Source organism: Nylanderia fulva, unplaced genomic scaffold (assembly GCF_048542155.1).
Source record: "Nylanderia fulva isolate GAGA-0341 unplaced genomic scaffold, ASM4854215v1 Scaffold2, whole genome shotgun sequence".
Classification (NCBI taxonomy): Eukaryota; Metazoa; Arthropoda; class Insecta; order Hymenoptera; family Formicidae; genus Nylanderia; species Nylanderia fulva.
The window spans coordinates 3169701-3185414 of record NW_028190263.1 but is presented as its reverse complement, the minus strand read 5'-3'; the positions used below and the strand labels follow the sequence as shown (position 1 = coordinate 3185414).

General features: G+C 40.2%; 1 protein-coding gene across 1 annotated transcript in view; it reads left to right on the top strand.

Moving 5' to 3' along the window:
* The window catches only part of LOC114945271 (multiple PDZ domain protein), a 101182-nt gene that overhangs the window by 78152 nt on the left and 7316 nt on the right, over positions 1 to 15714 (top strand). Inside the window, 9 exon segments of the mRNA XM_029321401.2 lie at positions 3547 to 4642; positions 6679 to 6783; positions 7318 to 7443; positions 12420 to 12599; positions 13333 to 13430; positions 13522 to 13738; positions 14286 to 14376; positions 14693 to 14889; positions 15537 to 15631. Coding sequence (XP_029177234.2) covers positions 3547 to 4642; positions 6679 to 6783; positions 7318 to 7443; positions 12420 to 12599; positions 13333 to 13430; positions 13522 to 13738; positions 14286 to 14376; positions 14693 to 14889; positions 15537 to 15631 — 2205 coding nt within the window.

Genomic DNA, 15714 nt, shown 5'->3' with positions numbered 1-15714 from the left:
GTGAGCAACATTGCATCACGTACACTCAGCCTAATTGCATAATAATCACTTTTCACTGAATAATTAATCACCGTACAAGCAAAAATTGACTTGTTGATATAAAAATAGTAATGTTTATGTAATTGTCATAATGATATTGTTATCGAAGCTCTCAACAGCATATTACGTCATTTGTATTTGCTCGTACACTGATTTTGCTAATTGTATCAGATTATTTTTATTTATACATTTTCCTTTGCATGTTTTCTCTCCCTCCTGTGCGAGTAATTTGGAGACCTCAAGATTTATTTAGCTAAGGATATTTTCGGCTCTCGCGTGAAATCTCGAGAATGACCAATCTCGAGAAAATCCGCACGACTCTGGAATCGTCACTTATCGAAAATTGGCTCGACCGATACAAGCTGTTCAGATTATTTCTCGGACTACATATACGCCCACACATACACACTCACACATACACTCATAAATGTGCACGTAATACCCGCACACGTGAATTTCCAAGCACGTACACCAACATTAGCCATACATTTCGGAGTACACGCGTGATCATCAAGGTACATCCGGAAATCGGTCTACATGCAAATCCATTTATATTATACGAGTATGTACATAAACTATATATACACATACACATAGATTTAACGTATGCACAAATTCTTATATATATATATATATATATATATATATATATATATTGCGGATATATATGTAGGTCTTTTGCCCAACATCTCCGCAGCACGAATCTTCAATCGCGCCAAACATACATGTGTACATTCAATGTGGCATACATTTTCATTTCTCTCTTCATATATATTTATATATACGCTATGTATATCTACTTATGTTGTAAGACTCTATGCGCAGGCACGTGTACACATTCTCACGTTTATGTCCGCATATGTTTACGTCCACTCCTTCCGTACAATTGAATACAAACTGTCCACACCCATATGGTATACACACACATATACACACATACATAGACACGACTTATTTAATAATGAGCTATTCATACGGTGTCTCAAAAGAGTCAAAGACAAATGTATTTCTTTAATAAAACCCGATCTTTAATCACAGAGTTATTTAACTTTAAAAATTAAGAAGAGAATTTTAACGAGTTAAACTACAGATGAATAAACAGAAACTTTTCCCTTTATTTTATTTGGAGCAAATTGTATATCAGGAACGAAGTCTTTGACGACTAATTCAAACGCCTCTATTTACTCAACATATTCTTTAAATAATTTCACATTTCCGTCTCTCTCTCTTTCTCTCTCTCTCTCTCTCTCTTCGCAATAAAATTCAATTTCCGTAATTTTCAACTTTAAATAAAGATGAACAAAATTCAAAATTCCTGTCCGATCGACGTACATATATAAGAATCAAATTCTAAAGACGCTTTCGTTATACAAATTTGTCAAGATACCTTGTATGCGACCCAAGTCCATACATATGCATACTGAATGGCTGCCAGCTACATGCACGCATGCCTCGTGTACGTACATACATGCATACATAAAAGGTATATACACACACAGAGAGCCACGCCGCCGCGTAAGAGAGCGCGCGCACGCACAGTCAATCCTCTTCCTCTCTAGAATACTCTCGCGAGTCACCCGCGCCTCTTCGGCAGTCTGCGTGCGTCCACGCTCGGTACGTCGTCGTGATCGCGTTTGCGCGCTCTTGCGCGCGTGTAAGTGTGTGTCTATGCGTGTGTATGCGGCTTGTTTATTAGATCAGAAGAAGCCAGTTCGCAGAGTGACGCACACGAGGCAGGCAGACTGGCTGGTGACACGACAGTGAAAACCTTGGCTTTTTCTCGAGGTGTAACGCGCGTTCTCCTCCCTTTTTTTCCCCTTCCTCACCTTCGCGCCAAACGTCAAACGAAACGTCAAACGTCAAATGTCTCTCCAAACTGAGCAGACGCTCCGGCCGGAAGTCTCGCTTGGATAACGGAAGTTGAAACGATCGATTATTATCGGATAATTTTTGGCACCCTCCACGACGTGAAGACGCGCAAGAGAAAATAATTTGACCTCGACGAGTCTCAAGAGCCATCGCGATCGACAAGTGTGCGCGAATTTCTTCTCTCATATTCAGCTACGAGTTTCGCAAGTAAAATTGTTTCATAGTTTATTCAAATTAGGGGATGCTGATGCATTTGCTCCGATATATATGCGCGCTCGTGGGAATTCTCTCTCCCTCTCTGTGTACATTCCGTGCAAAATTCGTATAACAAATACACACATTCGCGCAATCTAATATAAATTAGATACCTCGTGCGAGAGGATTAAAACTGCTCAAAGGAAAAATGTAATTAACGCAACGAATATCGTTAAATTCGAAGCGGATAATGTTTACGAATGAGAAAAATGTCAGAGTTGACTCGACAAGCGAAATGCTTCGTGTTTTAAATTTCCCATCGCTATAAAACATATACCGTATAGATACACAGACGTGTTTATACAGCTTGAATATTGAGAGTACGATTTTATATCAATAACAGATACGACATTAAATCCATAGCTTCTTTCTTGAGAGAAAAAGAGAAACCCGAGAGAATATTCTTTGGAATATTTTCCAGAGAGATATCACAACCGCTCGCGAATAAGAGGAATTTTCTGTTAAAAGCAAACACAGTGGTAGATTCGTCACGTTTCTGCGCGGAGATTTATACTGTTCACGTGTATACATATCGAAAATGTGCACACGTTCCGCAACGAGAATATCACTCCTACACACACGCGACCAATAAACCCATCTATATTATCCTCCGGTATATATGTTTCCGTTGTATTAATTCTCATTTCAATTGCACGCCACGAGAAAGATATCGCGTTAAAAGACAATGCCGTGACATGAAGTTTCATGCTTCAATTATTTTTATTCCGCGAGGATAAAAAAAAAGATTAACAAAGAGGGAAAAGATTTTAAATCCGTTTTGTTCAATATTCCTCGCATTCCTCGCATCATTTGTATTCATTGCATTTATTAAAACAGTTATATTAATTTTGCAAATATACTCGAGTCAATTAAAGACACACGTATTTCAAATTATTCTAAATTATCGTATTTTAGCGAAAATTTATATATATTTATTTCCAATTAGATCCAATCGTCCATATATATTTTTATCAAAAATGAATTACAAAGAATTTCAACGCTGTCATAATTTTAATTTGATTTACAAATCGCCAAGAAAAACAAGAGTCCAAGATAAAATAATTGCCTCTATTTCTATTTCTCGTGTCAAGTGTTGAACGATATTGAATAATTCTCAGTAGCGCCCCAGTCCTTTTATATTATGTTCGCGGTCGATCACGTTGCAATGCGGATCAGGTTGTAATTAAAGAAACCAATCGTATCCGATTGAACTTGATCGGATCCCCGTCGCGACAACGTGCCGAAGATTCATTTATCGCCGCGACGGTTTCGTGTCAGCAGTTTCTGCCGCGTCGTTGAACGCTCGACACGAAACCGTCCGATTGCGCGATCAGCATGTATTTCCTCTCTCTCTCTGACCTCTGATTTTCCTCATTTCTCAAGCCTCGAAGTTCGACGCGAATCCAAGGGGTCAGTCCGCGTTCCGAGGGATCTCGCAATTCCTTTAAGAGAGGTCGCGACTCCGGCGCAGGACCTCCGAAGAGAAGAGGAACCAAGGGAGCCATCCTTTCGGGAAGAGATCAAGGAGACTCGGGATTATGGACAGACACCTTCGCGGGAGAAACGCTCGCCGTTGTTGGAGGAATTAGTCTGTAGACACGAGGAGGACAATCTGATCTGCAAGGAGCACTCCTTGGAATATCAGAGCCAAACGCTCGAGAGCCAATCGGAGCATCTGTACCACGAGGCGATCACTTCCTCGTTAGAGGACCTATTGAAGACGGTCCCCGAGAGCTGGACCCGCGAGGTCTACGAAGAGAGCCTCGACGAGGTCGAGCACAGCTTCAAGGAGACCCAGTACTCGCCTAAGGAGAAACGCGACGTTCAGACGCAGACCGTACAGGAGTCAAAGGGCACGCAGTGCAGCCCGGAGCAAAGCGCGAGTCCTTGCGACGAGGAGCCACCCAGCATCAGTCCCTTCCACGTCAGTCGTAAATACTTTCAAAGCCCGAAACGGGAGGTGCAGACGCAAACCCAGGGCGAGGACAAGAGCGTCCAGTGTTCGTTGGACGACTTGGGTGATCTCGCGGCCAGCCCCAGCAGATCGGACCAGACGCAGGAGTCGAAGAGCGTCCAGTGCATCCCGGAGGACCTCTCCGACAGATCGAGATCCTCCTCGCGCGAGGACGCTCTGCGCAGTCCGCGACGCGAGGTCGAGGTACAGACCTATCAAGAGTCGAAGGCGGTTCAATGCAGCGACGACGAGCTGCTCGAGCCTGATCAGGCGAGCACCAGCGATCGTCCAGAACGCGCGGCCAGCTCGACGTCCAGGAAGACCGAGAGCTCGCCCTCGTCGAGTTCGAGTTCGCCGCGCAAGTTCCCGACGGTCGTCTTCGTGGAGGGCAAAGGGGACATGACCGTCACGCACAGGGAGCACGATGGCGACGTCACCTGGTCGAAGCACTGGGGCCCCGAAAGACTGGTGGAGATATACAGGGAGCCTAAGACCAGCTTAGGACTCAGCATCGTTGGCGGGAAGGTAGGATATTTAGATTTGTTTCATATTTAATCACGCTTCATGTCATTTTTTTTTTATAAGAAAATTTGGTAAAGGGAGAACATGGATTCATTCTTACGAAATATTAAATTATTCAGTAAAATATATTATATTATTATATAAATATATTAATAACATATTACATTTTAAATTAGACTCTTGGTTAGCGTTGGCGGGAAGGTATAGAATATTGTTTAATATTTAATCACGCTCCATGTCATTTTTTTTTTATAAGAAAATTTGGTAAAGGGAGAACATGGATTCATTCTTACGAAATATTAAATTATTCAGTAAAATATATTATATTATTATATAAATATATTAATAACATATTAAATTTTAAATTAGATTCTTGGTTGGCGGGAAGGTATAGAATATAGTTTAATATTTAATTACGCTCTATGTCATTTTTTTACTATAAAATTTGGTAAAAGGAGAACATGGATTCATTCTTATGAAATATTAAATTATTCACTAAAATATATATTATTATAAATATATTAATAAAATAATATATCACATTTTAAATTAAACTCTTGGTTAGTGTTTTCTAATTGTGTTAATTGTAATTCATTACTTTCATCTCCAGATCGCTGAATCGGTTTATTATTTTGAATTATTGCGTTCACGCTATTACGAGTACAAGGTTGATCTCGGATTTACAACGAACGAGTATTACATATACGCATATTACACACGTGTAGAGTTGCAAAATTTATTTTTATAAATCCCAGCGATCGATTGCGGATAATCTTGAATTATTGGCCAATTCTCACGCGCGGTCGTGTCGGGCCACAATTTTTCATATCTCTTTTATTAGCAACGCACGAATATAGCTGAGAATATGGACGGGAGTTGGTTCGCCAATATTGCCGCGACATTTTATAGCTCGTCTTTAAAATTGGGAATGTTACGACGGCTATTGAGACATTTGGACAGAGTTTGGTCGAAGTAGGTCGAACCTTCTACTAGAAACCCGAAAACAGATGGATCCCTATTTGGCGCACTTCGGATGACTTGTGACCTAATAATTCGAATGCCCAACAATTAATGTCAGGTCTTAACTAAAACCGATACGATAATGTTCGAGTAACTTTAGGCAACATCCAGATGTTTCGCGGATTTAATTGCGATTCCGCGACGCGAGCTTAAAAGCTTCCATTAATCGGCAAAATCGGGAATGTAGTATATGCATACATCAAATAGCGCTAATGTCGTCCCGCGATGCACATTGCATCGGTGAAGTGCACTAACGTGTGCCGGGGAACGACACTTTGCCGACATTAAGCCGACAAGACGACATAATAGGATCATCGGCTTTGGTTTTGGCGACCTCTCCCCTTTCAGCCTCCACTCTATCTCTCTCTCTCTCTCTCTTTCCTGTTGTCTCGGAAGCTCTTCGGGATTACATTTCAGACAAGCCGTCGTCGGAATATATAGCGCGTTATTTGGATAATGTAACTCTCTGTATCCCGTTAAATCGCATAATTATTTCGCTGCTCCGGTTACGGATAATTGATATTATGCACGCGCGCGCGATTATAATTCACCGATAGATAATGCAACGATCGCAGAAGAGTGGAACTCGCTGCTAATTAAATACCGATACGTTTGTTTCTCTTTACTCGGCGGGAAATGCAATCGATTTGTCCAACGTTGCACGGCTGAATTGTGTGGTGTTGAATAATTGCGTTAATTCGATTAACGCTTGTTGACGATGCAGCGATAAAGCAATGAGAGATTAATGAGTACAAATGACTGGGGGGAGAGAAATTGAAACGGAAATGGGAGGATGTCTCGGATCGGAAATCATGGGGAACCCTGTCTGAAATATCGCCGACGATGAAGCTGATGTCGTTCCTATAGTTTACGAAGTTGTGGAGCAGAGGTTGACGCTTACGGAGCAGATTCCTGATTAAATTTAACTACGCGCTTAATCCGCGCTGAATCACTATCAATCCACCAGTTTAGCCCCGTTTAGCGGGACCGTTTAATTGACGATCGATTTCTTGTTTCAGGTCGATCTGCACAACGGTAGCTCCAGTAAGTCCCAGAATATCTCCGGGATATTCATAAAGAATGTGCTGCCAAACAGCCCGGCCGGTAGAACCGGCGGTCTTAAGGTAACCCGGTTTTTCTTCGCAACACCCTTTGCCCATCAATCGCCAAAATACTTCACCCTTAATCCGGTTCGTTTTTCTCTATCTGGGCGATTGTAATGTTGGAAAAAAAAATATAATAAAGCGAAAATTGCGGCTTTTTCGTGACATTTCCGGGTCGACAATATATATGTTCTTTAATTTTCTACACGGAGAGAATTTTCTTTTAAAATTTACCCTGGAAATCATGGTAATCGTGCGACAATATGGTATTGGAAGAATTATGTATAAGAGTTTCTCTGATTAATATTTACCATAAAAAATATTAATGTACATAGTAATATTTTTATTGTCGCACGATTAGCATGATTTTCAGGGTAAATTCTAAGAGAAAATTCTCTCTGTGCAATAATTTTTCATAACCATTAGCACGCATATTTATATGGCGTTCCGTCATTTTCGAATTGAGCGGAATTAAGATTCAACGGCCTACGATTGTGCGCCATGAGATCGTCCCGTGCTCGGATTTAATTTGCCCTCTCACATACGTGCTTTCAGATCGGAGATAGAATAATTGAGGTGGACGGCGTGGATCTGCGACATAGTACGCATGAGCGTGCGGTGGAAGTTATACAGGCTGCCGGAAATCCTGTCTGCCTCCTGGTCCAGTCCTTGGTGCATCTGGTGAGATTTTGGTCACGACCAGGAATATCGAATCATATTTTCTATATGTCCGTCTTCTCGGGTTCGAGAATCTATCGGCCAAAACTAACTGATAACGCGAAACGAAAAAGATTTCATTACATATTCAAATATTTTTATAATAATTCTCTATTTCCTGTTGTATTAAACGTATTAATTTTTTATTGCACTTGACTTTGAACTGTTCGTAACGAGGATAAAAATCTGATGATCTATACAAAGAATCGAAGGCAAGATGTGTAAATTGTCTGACAGCAAAATCGCGAAATTTTTTTTTTTCTTACGAGAAAAACAGGTGAAATAAATTTTCCTTTTACGAACGTTGCCTATCACGATCTCGCGCGGTTCGCGTTATATACGTATTAGAACTAATTGTAAGCTTTAGCCTGGCTCATGAAAAAGCATCTACATTCCTGGGGGAAATAAATTCACAACGCGCAGCGTAAATCCTTTACGACCGTTGAAATTTATGACATTGCTTTATTCTAGCATCTCTTGTACATTTACACGCCGTTTTATAGTTTGCAACTTTTCATCTAATCTTTTCCTTTTTTTTTTATGTTCAATCTGCAAGAGTAATTGAAAATACGGTCGCGATATAAATACAAGTAAATCTGTACAATTTTTCAAGCAATCAAAGAATGAATAAAATCTAAGACCAATCGACAAAAATGATGACTCGCGAAATTACATAACTTATACACTCGGTCAAGTCTCTCGAAAGTCTCTATAACAAGTGTGTACGACAATATGAAAAGTTTGAACGCGCAAATTTAAACAAACTTTTGTAATTGAACAATTAATACTTCTCGTACTTTCATTACACAGTTTAACCCACATATTAATTATTATATAACATTTTGCTCGCATTTGAACGCGCGGAACAATGTACGCGCGAATGAAAAGCCACATTTGCGCGCCTTTAACGAGGTCACCATTATAAATCTCTCTCTTCCTCTCACTGTTGAGTTAACTCGATTCGCCGGGTGCAAAAGTTTTACCTCGCAATTAAGCTGGTATAAACGATCGATTCCGGTACGTTACCGCCGTTCGTCGTGCGGTCCCGTGCGAGGACGAAATTGAACTCCGTAATGTCACCGAATTGCGACGGCAACCTTCGGCGTTCTACTTCTCGGCGAAGCGTCGCCGATAGACGCATTACGCGAAATTGCATGCAGTCGATGTATACTTGCGATGCAAGTGCGCGATACGATATATATATATAGGAGAGATGAACACGGCATGCAACTTGGCATGGGGGCGAACCGATCGAGGCTACTTTTATTATCGCTCTTCTTACGGGAATTTTATTTAGTCAATTGCGCGAATCTTTACGACCTCGAGTGTTGTTGAAAACGCACGCACGATTCGAAAGAGCTTTCGCCGAGAGGAAGAAAATTCCTCGATATCTCTTATTGAATCCTATAAGCTCGGATTCCCGCTCGAAGTAACTTTTACGTTGTTGGCGTAGATATAAATTTGACGTCTATTTTTCCGATTGTATTACGATTGTATATATACTTTTCCGGTGCAGACAGAGCTGCGTAAACGCAGATTTTGCTCTCGCAGTGGATGATAAATTCAGTAGGGTATTTGAAAAGTTTTTCGGACTCGGTCGCGTAATCTCTCTCCTTCTCTCTCTCTCTCGACGATAACATTTATTTATCTATATCTGTTTTGACTGCAACAACTTTTTTCGAGCATATAGACCGAGAGGAACTAAAAATTTCGATACACACGTTCGACAGAAAACTGATGAGACTCGTAATTTCCGGCTCGTATGGATGGTCTCGATCAACAGCCGCGCTATTTTCAGCCCTGCCGAAGAGCACGACCTATTTTTTTTGATGCGTCAAAATTAGCTCGAAATGAAGCAGCCTAATACAATTTTTTTTCTTTTATTCGTATTTTATTAAACTGCCGTTTCGACATAGGTGTCGAGTGTGACGACACCTATTTGTCGTAACCAAACCTGCGGCTAGTTTGGCTGCAATTGACCGTTTCTCTGAAACTGCATCGACTTCCTCCAATTTCAATCGGGCGAATCTCGAAAGCATCGATGCAGGGAAAATGGCGATATCGAGATACACGCTCGTGAACGACAGAATTGAGAAACGAAGATAGAGAGAGAAAGAGAGAAGAGGCGCAAAGTAAAAACGCAAAAGAATGAGATGGAATGAGAGGACAAAGTAAAGAGCGAAAGAGACGGATGATGAGAGAGAGGGTATGAAAAGAGCCATTATCGGTAACAGCTCTTGTACGCGTACGATGCACCGGGGTCGAACTTTCCAATAAATCTCTATGATGAGGGATGGCGAGGGGCAGAGTGTCACGAGCGAGCGAGAGAGAATATGTAAAGTATAGATGAGAGGTGGGAAGAGATGATAGTGTAAAGACGTGTTCAGACAATGTCGACGAGCCATCGATTACATCACAAGACGAAAGTGTTCTCTCTTCGTCATCGATTAATTTGAGTAACCCAGTAACGATGTAATTTCATATCTTTTATCGGTAACAATTATATATGCACCATTTTATTCTAATATCCATAAAACCCTGTTACGAAAAAATATCGTTCCTAAATTAATACGAGAATATAATCGAACGATTCGCGCGTATCTTTGAATGCATCAATCACCCCCGATGTATCTTGAGATTTAATCGTCCAAACGAGTAGAAAAAAAAAATCTATTTTCAATTGTCACTTTATCGAGACAGAGGGTATAGATCTAAGCGCAGAGCGAAGGGTCGCAGTCAGAGTGTCAGGGATGGCTGATGCGGAATTCGCCGGAAAAGAGAGACTGGTTCACGTTTCGTTGCGATCGAGCGCGCTCATCATCGACACCCCATGGACCATCGACGAGCTCACCCTCCCTTCCCCTCCCAACCATCCCCCGTCGGATATACCGATGCGCGCCCCCGTATGAACAACGGCATCCCCCGGTTGTCGCTCTCGCGTGCAACAACTTCAGTTTCGTGCACGAAACCGCCCGGTCGACGTTCATCCGATGTCACTCGGCTCGGATTGTCACGAGGCGGCGCGATGCACCGATTCTTCGGACGCAAATGCGTCACCTTCGTCGTACGTTTTTTTTTTTCTCGCGAGCGAAGAAGCGAACCGGAATCTCTCTCGTCGTTTTTTTTTTTTTCAATTTTTTATTTTTTTCATTTTTTTTTTTTAGACACGTCGTCTCTTAACTCTCGTCGGCGCACCTTCGCGATGGATCGCGCGACGCGCAACTGGTGCATCGCATCGACATTTGTGCATCCGCGCGAAGTGAAACGTGCGTTCTTCTTCCTCGAACTGTAAACCGTATCGTAAACCCGGGGTTATTTTGGTTTACGATATAGATAAACGTGCGCGCGAGCGTGTGCTCCGCTGGGAGATGGAGCCTTGAGATTAAATGTTAAGTAATGCCGAGAAGCGAGCGCGGATAGATATATCGTGCTAACGGTATCTTTGATTGATTAAACTGTGTGAGGAGCAGCACGAAAATTTTGAGATCGATATAATATTTCGCCTTGTGCGCGTCTCCGACGAGAGTTAAAGGCTGATGAATTTGAGTTTGAGCTAGTGGTTCACGCGTTGCTGTATTTAGCTTCAATTATCACCACGTGATCGTATAGAGCGTTTTTTAATAGCGCATGTTTAATCTCAAACAACACAAGGAGGAAATTAATCAGCAAACATTGCCTGTGTGACTGAATTATTTACATCGTCATGAAGAAACGAATACGTGTCGCATCGTTTTTTGACAGCTGGATATCGTCGATATCGACATCCATATTTTTATACATACATTCCTGTTAAAAATTATGTTATATTGTTTAATTTAATCTGATTTGCAATTTCGATTTTATCGAAAATAGAAGCAATTTTTCTCATTTCCTCTATATCTATCCCGTGGAATGTGCAACAAGCCTCGTTCGTATCTTTTAATCGATTATTTCGAAAAGTGATAATAATACATGTATTGTATAGAAAAAATTATAAGAGACATAAATTATTTTTATAGTCGATATCTCACGCAGATGTTTATATCATTCATTTTGCGTATAATTATACAACATTTTATCTCAATATAATACTCTCATTATTTATTATTATTCTATAAGATATTAAATCGTAATCTCTTGTCGAAATAATCGATTTCCTACTTCGATTATATACTCTTGCGAAGAGAATTGGAGAGAAGAATATTAGAAGAAGAAATCGAGAGAATCTGAAATACACCTTTGTTTTACGCGTTACGGAATTAAACTCGTTCAATTGCAGTTACTTTGGCAACAATTCAAGACATTCAGCAAATATTTCCGTTGTACTAATTCATTCTGACCGGTTTATCCAAACGGTCCTGTGCAGTTTACGTCGTTGCTAAAATAAGTATTATAGGTCTTCGAAACAATTCTATGCGCGTGGAACAGTGTCCACGTATTTTCCTCTCTTTCTCTCTCTTTACTTCTTCAATTTCATCTCTCTTTTTGTGTCAAGAAACTCACCGTCGCCGTATAAGTGTCTCCACAACTGAGCTGTCGGTCTTAGAATATAATAGCTCGTAAACTGCTTAATGTCGTCCAGCATCTCTTCCATCGTGTTCTATTTTACGATTGAAATTTTAAACGAGAGAATTCTGCATAATATATCAATTTTAATATAAATCTGAATTTTACCATTCTCTCGTTTTATTATTACTTTATTTGTTCGATGAATAAAATTAATGACATTTAACTGTTTGAAAGATACATTTCAATTTGTGTGCGTACAGCTCTGCATTTTACACATATATATATATAATATTAATACAATTTTATATGTAGTATCAATATCGGAAATTGAACGTAATGAATAGAGTTTAAACGTTATTGAATTTAACGTTAAATTGGGACGAGCTTAAGCTGGCTTGCGTGCATAGGAAGCAGCTTTCCGAGCGGAAGAGAGAATCTTGAAATTGTTGCAGAGCCCGGAGCACGGCAGTGCCGTCCAAGAGGAAAGAGATACCAAGGCCCGGAGGCAAACTGTCAAGAGTCATACGTCGCCGTCTTCCGGCGTCAGCCCTGGAACGCCACCGACGGCCTCCTTTCGCCATAAACCACCGCCGGTTTCGCCGGCGAGATCCATCACGCCAGAAGTGATACAGGTTCGGTTTTCTCCCACATTTTTTTTTATTCCAATTTTTAATCCTCGAGTTTCACTCGCGAAAATAATCAAAATTCCAATAACAATAAATTCATTGCAATTCGATGCAACATATTGTTATTTTTATATTTTGTATTACAAACAATAATGAAAATTCTCAAAGATAAAACCTTTAATGGATGACTGCCTCTGTTGTATTATATTTTGCAATAAATGCCGAAGAGAATCGATTGTAACAATTTCTAGCAAATAACCGTTCCAATCAATTAAAAAAATACGTCGCACGATTCGTTTCTTCAATCTGCTTTCCGCGAATGCGTCGAACATGAGGGACAAATACAATTGCTGCACTAATTGGTAAATGGGAAAAGGCCGAAGCGAAGTTTCACGCGCCGGGAGACTTGCGAGGTTCCGCGCTAATTAATTTCTTTAATTGAGTCAGCGGACTGCTGCTTTTTTCTTCGCACGATGGCAAAATCTATTTTTATCATAATTTAATGAATGCAGACGATAATCGCGCACTTGTGCGAGCGTTTTAAAAGCGCATCTCAATAATTAATCCACGCGGTTTGCCAATATTTGTTTCATATATAGATCCACGTACTTTTGATATTTGCATTTAATTTCTTAAGGGGATTGCATCGTTGCAATTTATATCATCTTCGCGAGAGAATAAATATTGCAATATTTTACCGATATAGGACATTTCTCTCAAATATCTATTTGTTGTGCAGCCAGGACTTGAGGACGGCGACGCTCAAAGCAGTTCGCGCGGAGATTCCCAAAGACAGATTTCGAAAAGTTCAGATGGCTCAACTCCCAGTTCACGAAGGTATGATTGCTAGAAAGATTTGGATTTTTCATTTTCTTCCGATTTTTCCGAATCACAAAAGCGTGTATATATCTTTCATGCGCTGCCTCAGATCCTCCATGAAGAAGTCAATTCGAAAAACAGCCCCTTCGCCACCGGTGAACCCTCCGGGGATCCTTCGCGAGGTCAGCGAGGAACGAGAGGATCATGCCGTCTCTACCGCAGAACCTGCTACGAAACCCAAATATTCCTCGGACGAAAGCTCGGACGAGGACGAGGAGGATACGCGAATGCTGGAGGGCAACGTCTACACGAAGAGCGGCATCGAGGTAATCGAAACGTACCGATAGTGCCCGGCAAACACCGATATATAATTGTTACATTGCTATAATAAAACGGAATATAACAGGTAATATATTGTATAACGTGTACGTTACATGTAACATCCATGTTAGTTGTAATTTCCCACTCATAGATGTAACATTTTAATATAACATATATTACATTGTAGTTATATTGTAATTATATACCAAATAGCACATTGATGTATTGATAAGTCAGTGCTATCTTGGGATATAATGACAATATAACTACAATATACCAAATTATAATATTATATACCAAATAGCACATTAATGTATTGATAAGTCAGTGCTATCTTGGGATATAATGACAATATAATTACAATGTAATATATGTAATATTAAAAATGTTACATCTATGAGTGGGAAATTACAACTAACATATACGTTACATGTAACATGCTTAAGTATATAACATTTATATACTGTGTTTGCTGGATGGGTATATCTTACACTCTCGATTCGCAAGGACGATGATATAAAACGCGCTATAAAAAAAAATGGCTTGACGTAGATCTCGAGGAAAAGCGCCGGAAACGTGAAGCGCACGAAAGCGGAGATCGATGCGGATCCGGAAGAAGAGGACGAGTTCGGCTATACGAGCAGTGAGTACGATATTTGTGCTAAATGTAGCACACAGGTTTTGAGGGAAACAATTGAGAGAATTGTGGTATTTATATACTATTTGCGTCACATACGAAATCAATATTCATTCTATACGATCGCACCGTCGGTTGCGTGGCGGCCGCTGATAATGCTAGCAAAATTCAATTTCACTGCATCTCCGATTATCCATCTACATACTGCGAGAAGGATCATTTTAATTCGCGAGCACACGAAATCTCCGACGAAGCGTGCATTAGATTGGACTTGTATTGGTCGACACGTCAAAATGCTTGTTTTTCTTTCTTCATCTCGCAGAGAAGATACAGAAGAAGTATCAAAACTTGGGACATAAAGTGCTCATGGTCACCCTCGACAAGGACAGACGGGGATTGGGTATCTCCTTGGCTGGACATAAGGACAGAAACCGAATGGCGGTGTTTATTTGCGGCCTCAATCCGAAGGGTGCAGCTTATAAAAACGGCGGGCTCCTCATCGGCGACGAGATATTAGAGGTGGGTATATATCTTACTCTCCTTTCTTCCCGCTTTTACGACTCACCGTTTACGACCGCAATTCTTTATATATGACGGTTCCCCGAAGGTTCGCCGGGCTGTTTAACTTTTGCTTCACGAGTTGTTTAGTTTATCTGTGTAAAACTGTTCGTAAAATATAATGACACTAGCGTTCCAGATGTGTACACGTATTAAAGTTAATTAAAGTATTTACAGTTTTTTTTTAAATATATATATTATATGTTATAGCTAGAAATTTTATTGACGCTTCGATATTAAGTATCTTTAAATAGATTCATTTAAAAAAATCTGTCAATTAAGAAAAGCAAGTGAAGCTCAAGTAAATTTTAACGTAATGTACATATATATTTTTAGTTCTATATATTTTGACATTTAATTAAACTATTTAGAATTTTTAAAAATATATATTATATAAAACAACTCATAACGAAAATGTGTGGCTTTATTTTCTATTTTATTTGCTTCATTTTTCACCTCTTTATTGCTCGTGCAATGATCAAAAAAAATTTGTTGTCAGCTCAAATGTCACAAATTGCCGTGATATTTTTGCAACAGGTTTCATCTCGTCGATACAAATGACAAAAACAAAAACCACAAAAAGACTTTATATTTTCCATTCCATTTAGGTGAACGGTTGCGTGTTGCAAGGACGGTGTCATTTGAACGCGTCCGCTCTTATCAAAGGCATACCCGGCACTCGCTTCAAGATCATCGTTTATCGGTGAGACATAAGTGCTTTTTCCGTGATGTATAACGCGTGACGTAGACGACATGTATAACAAAATTCATTAAAACTATAAACGG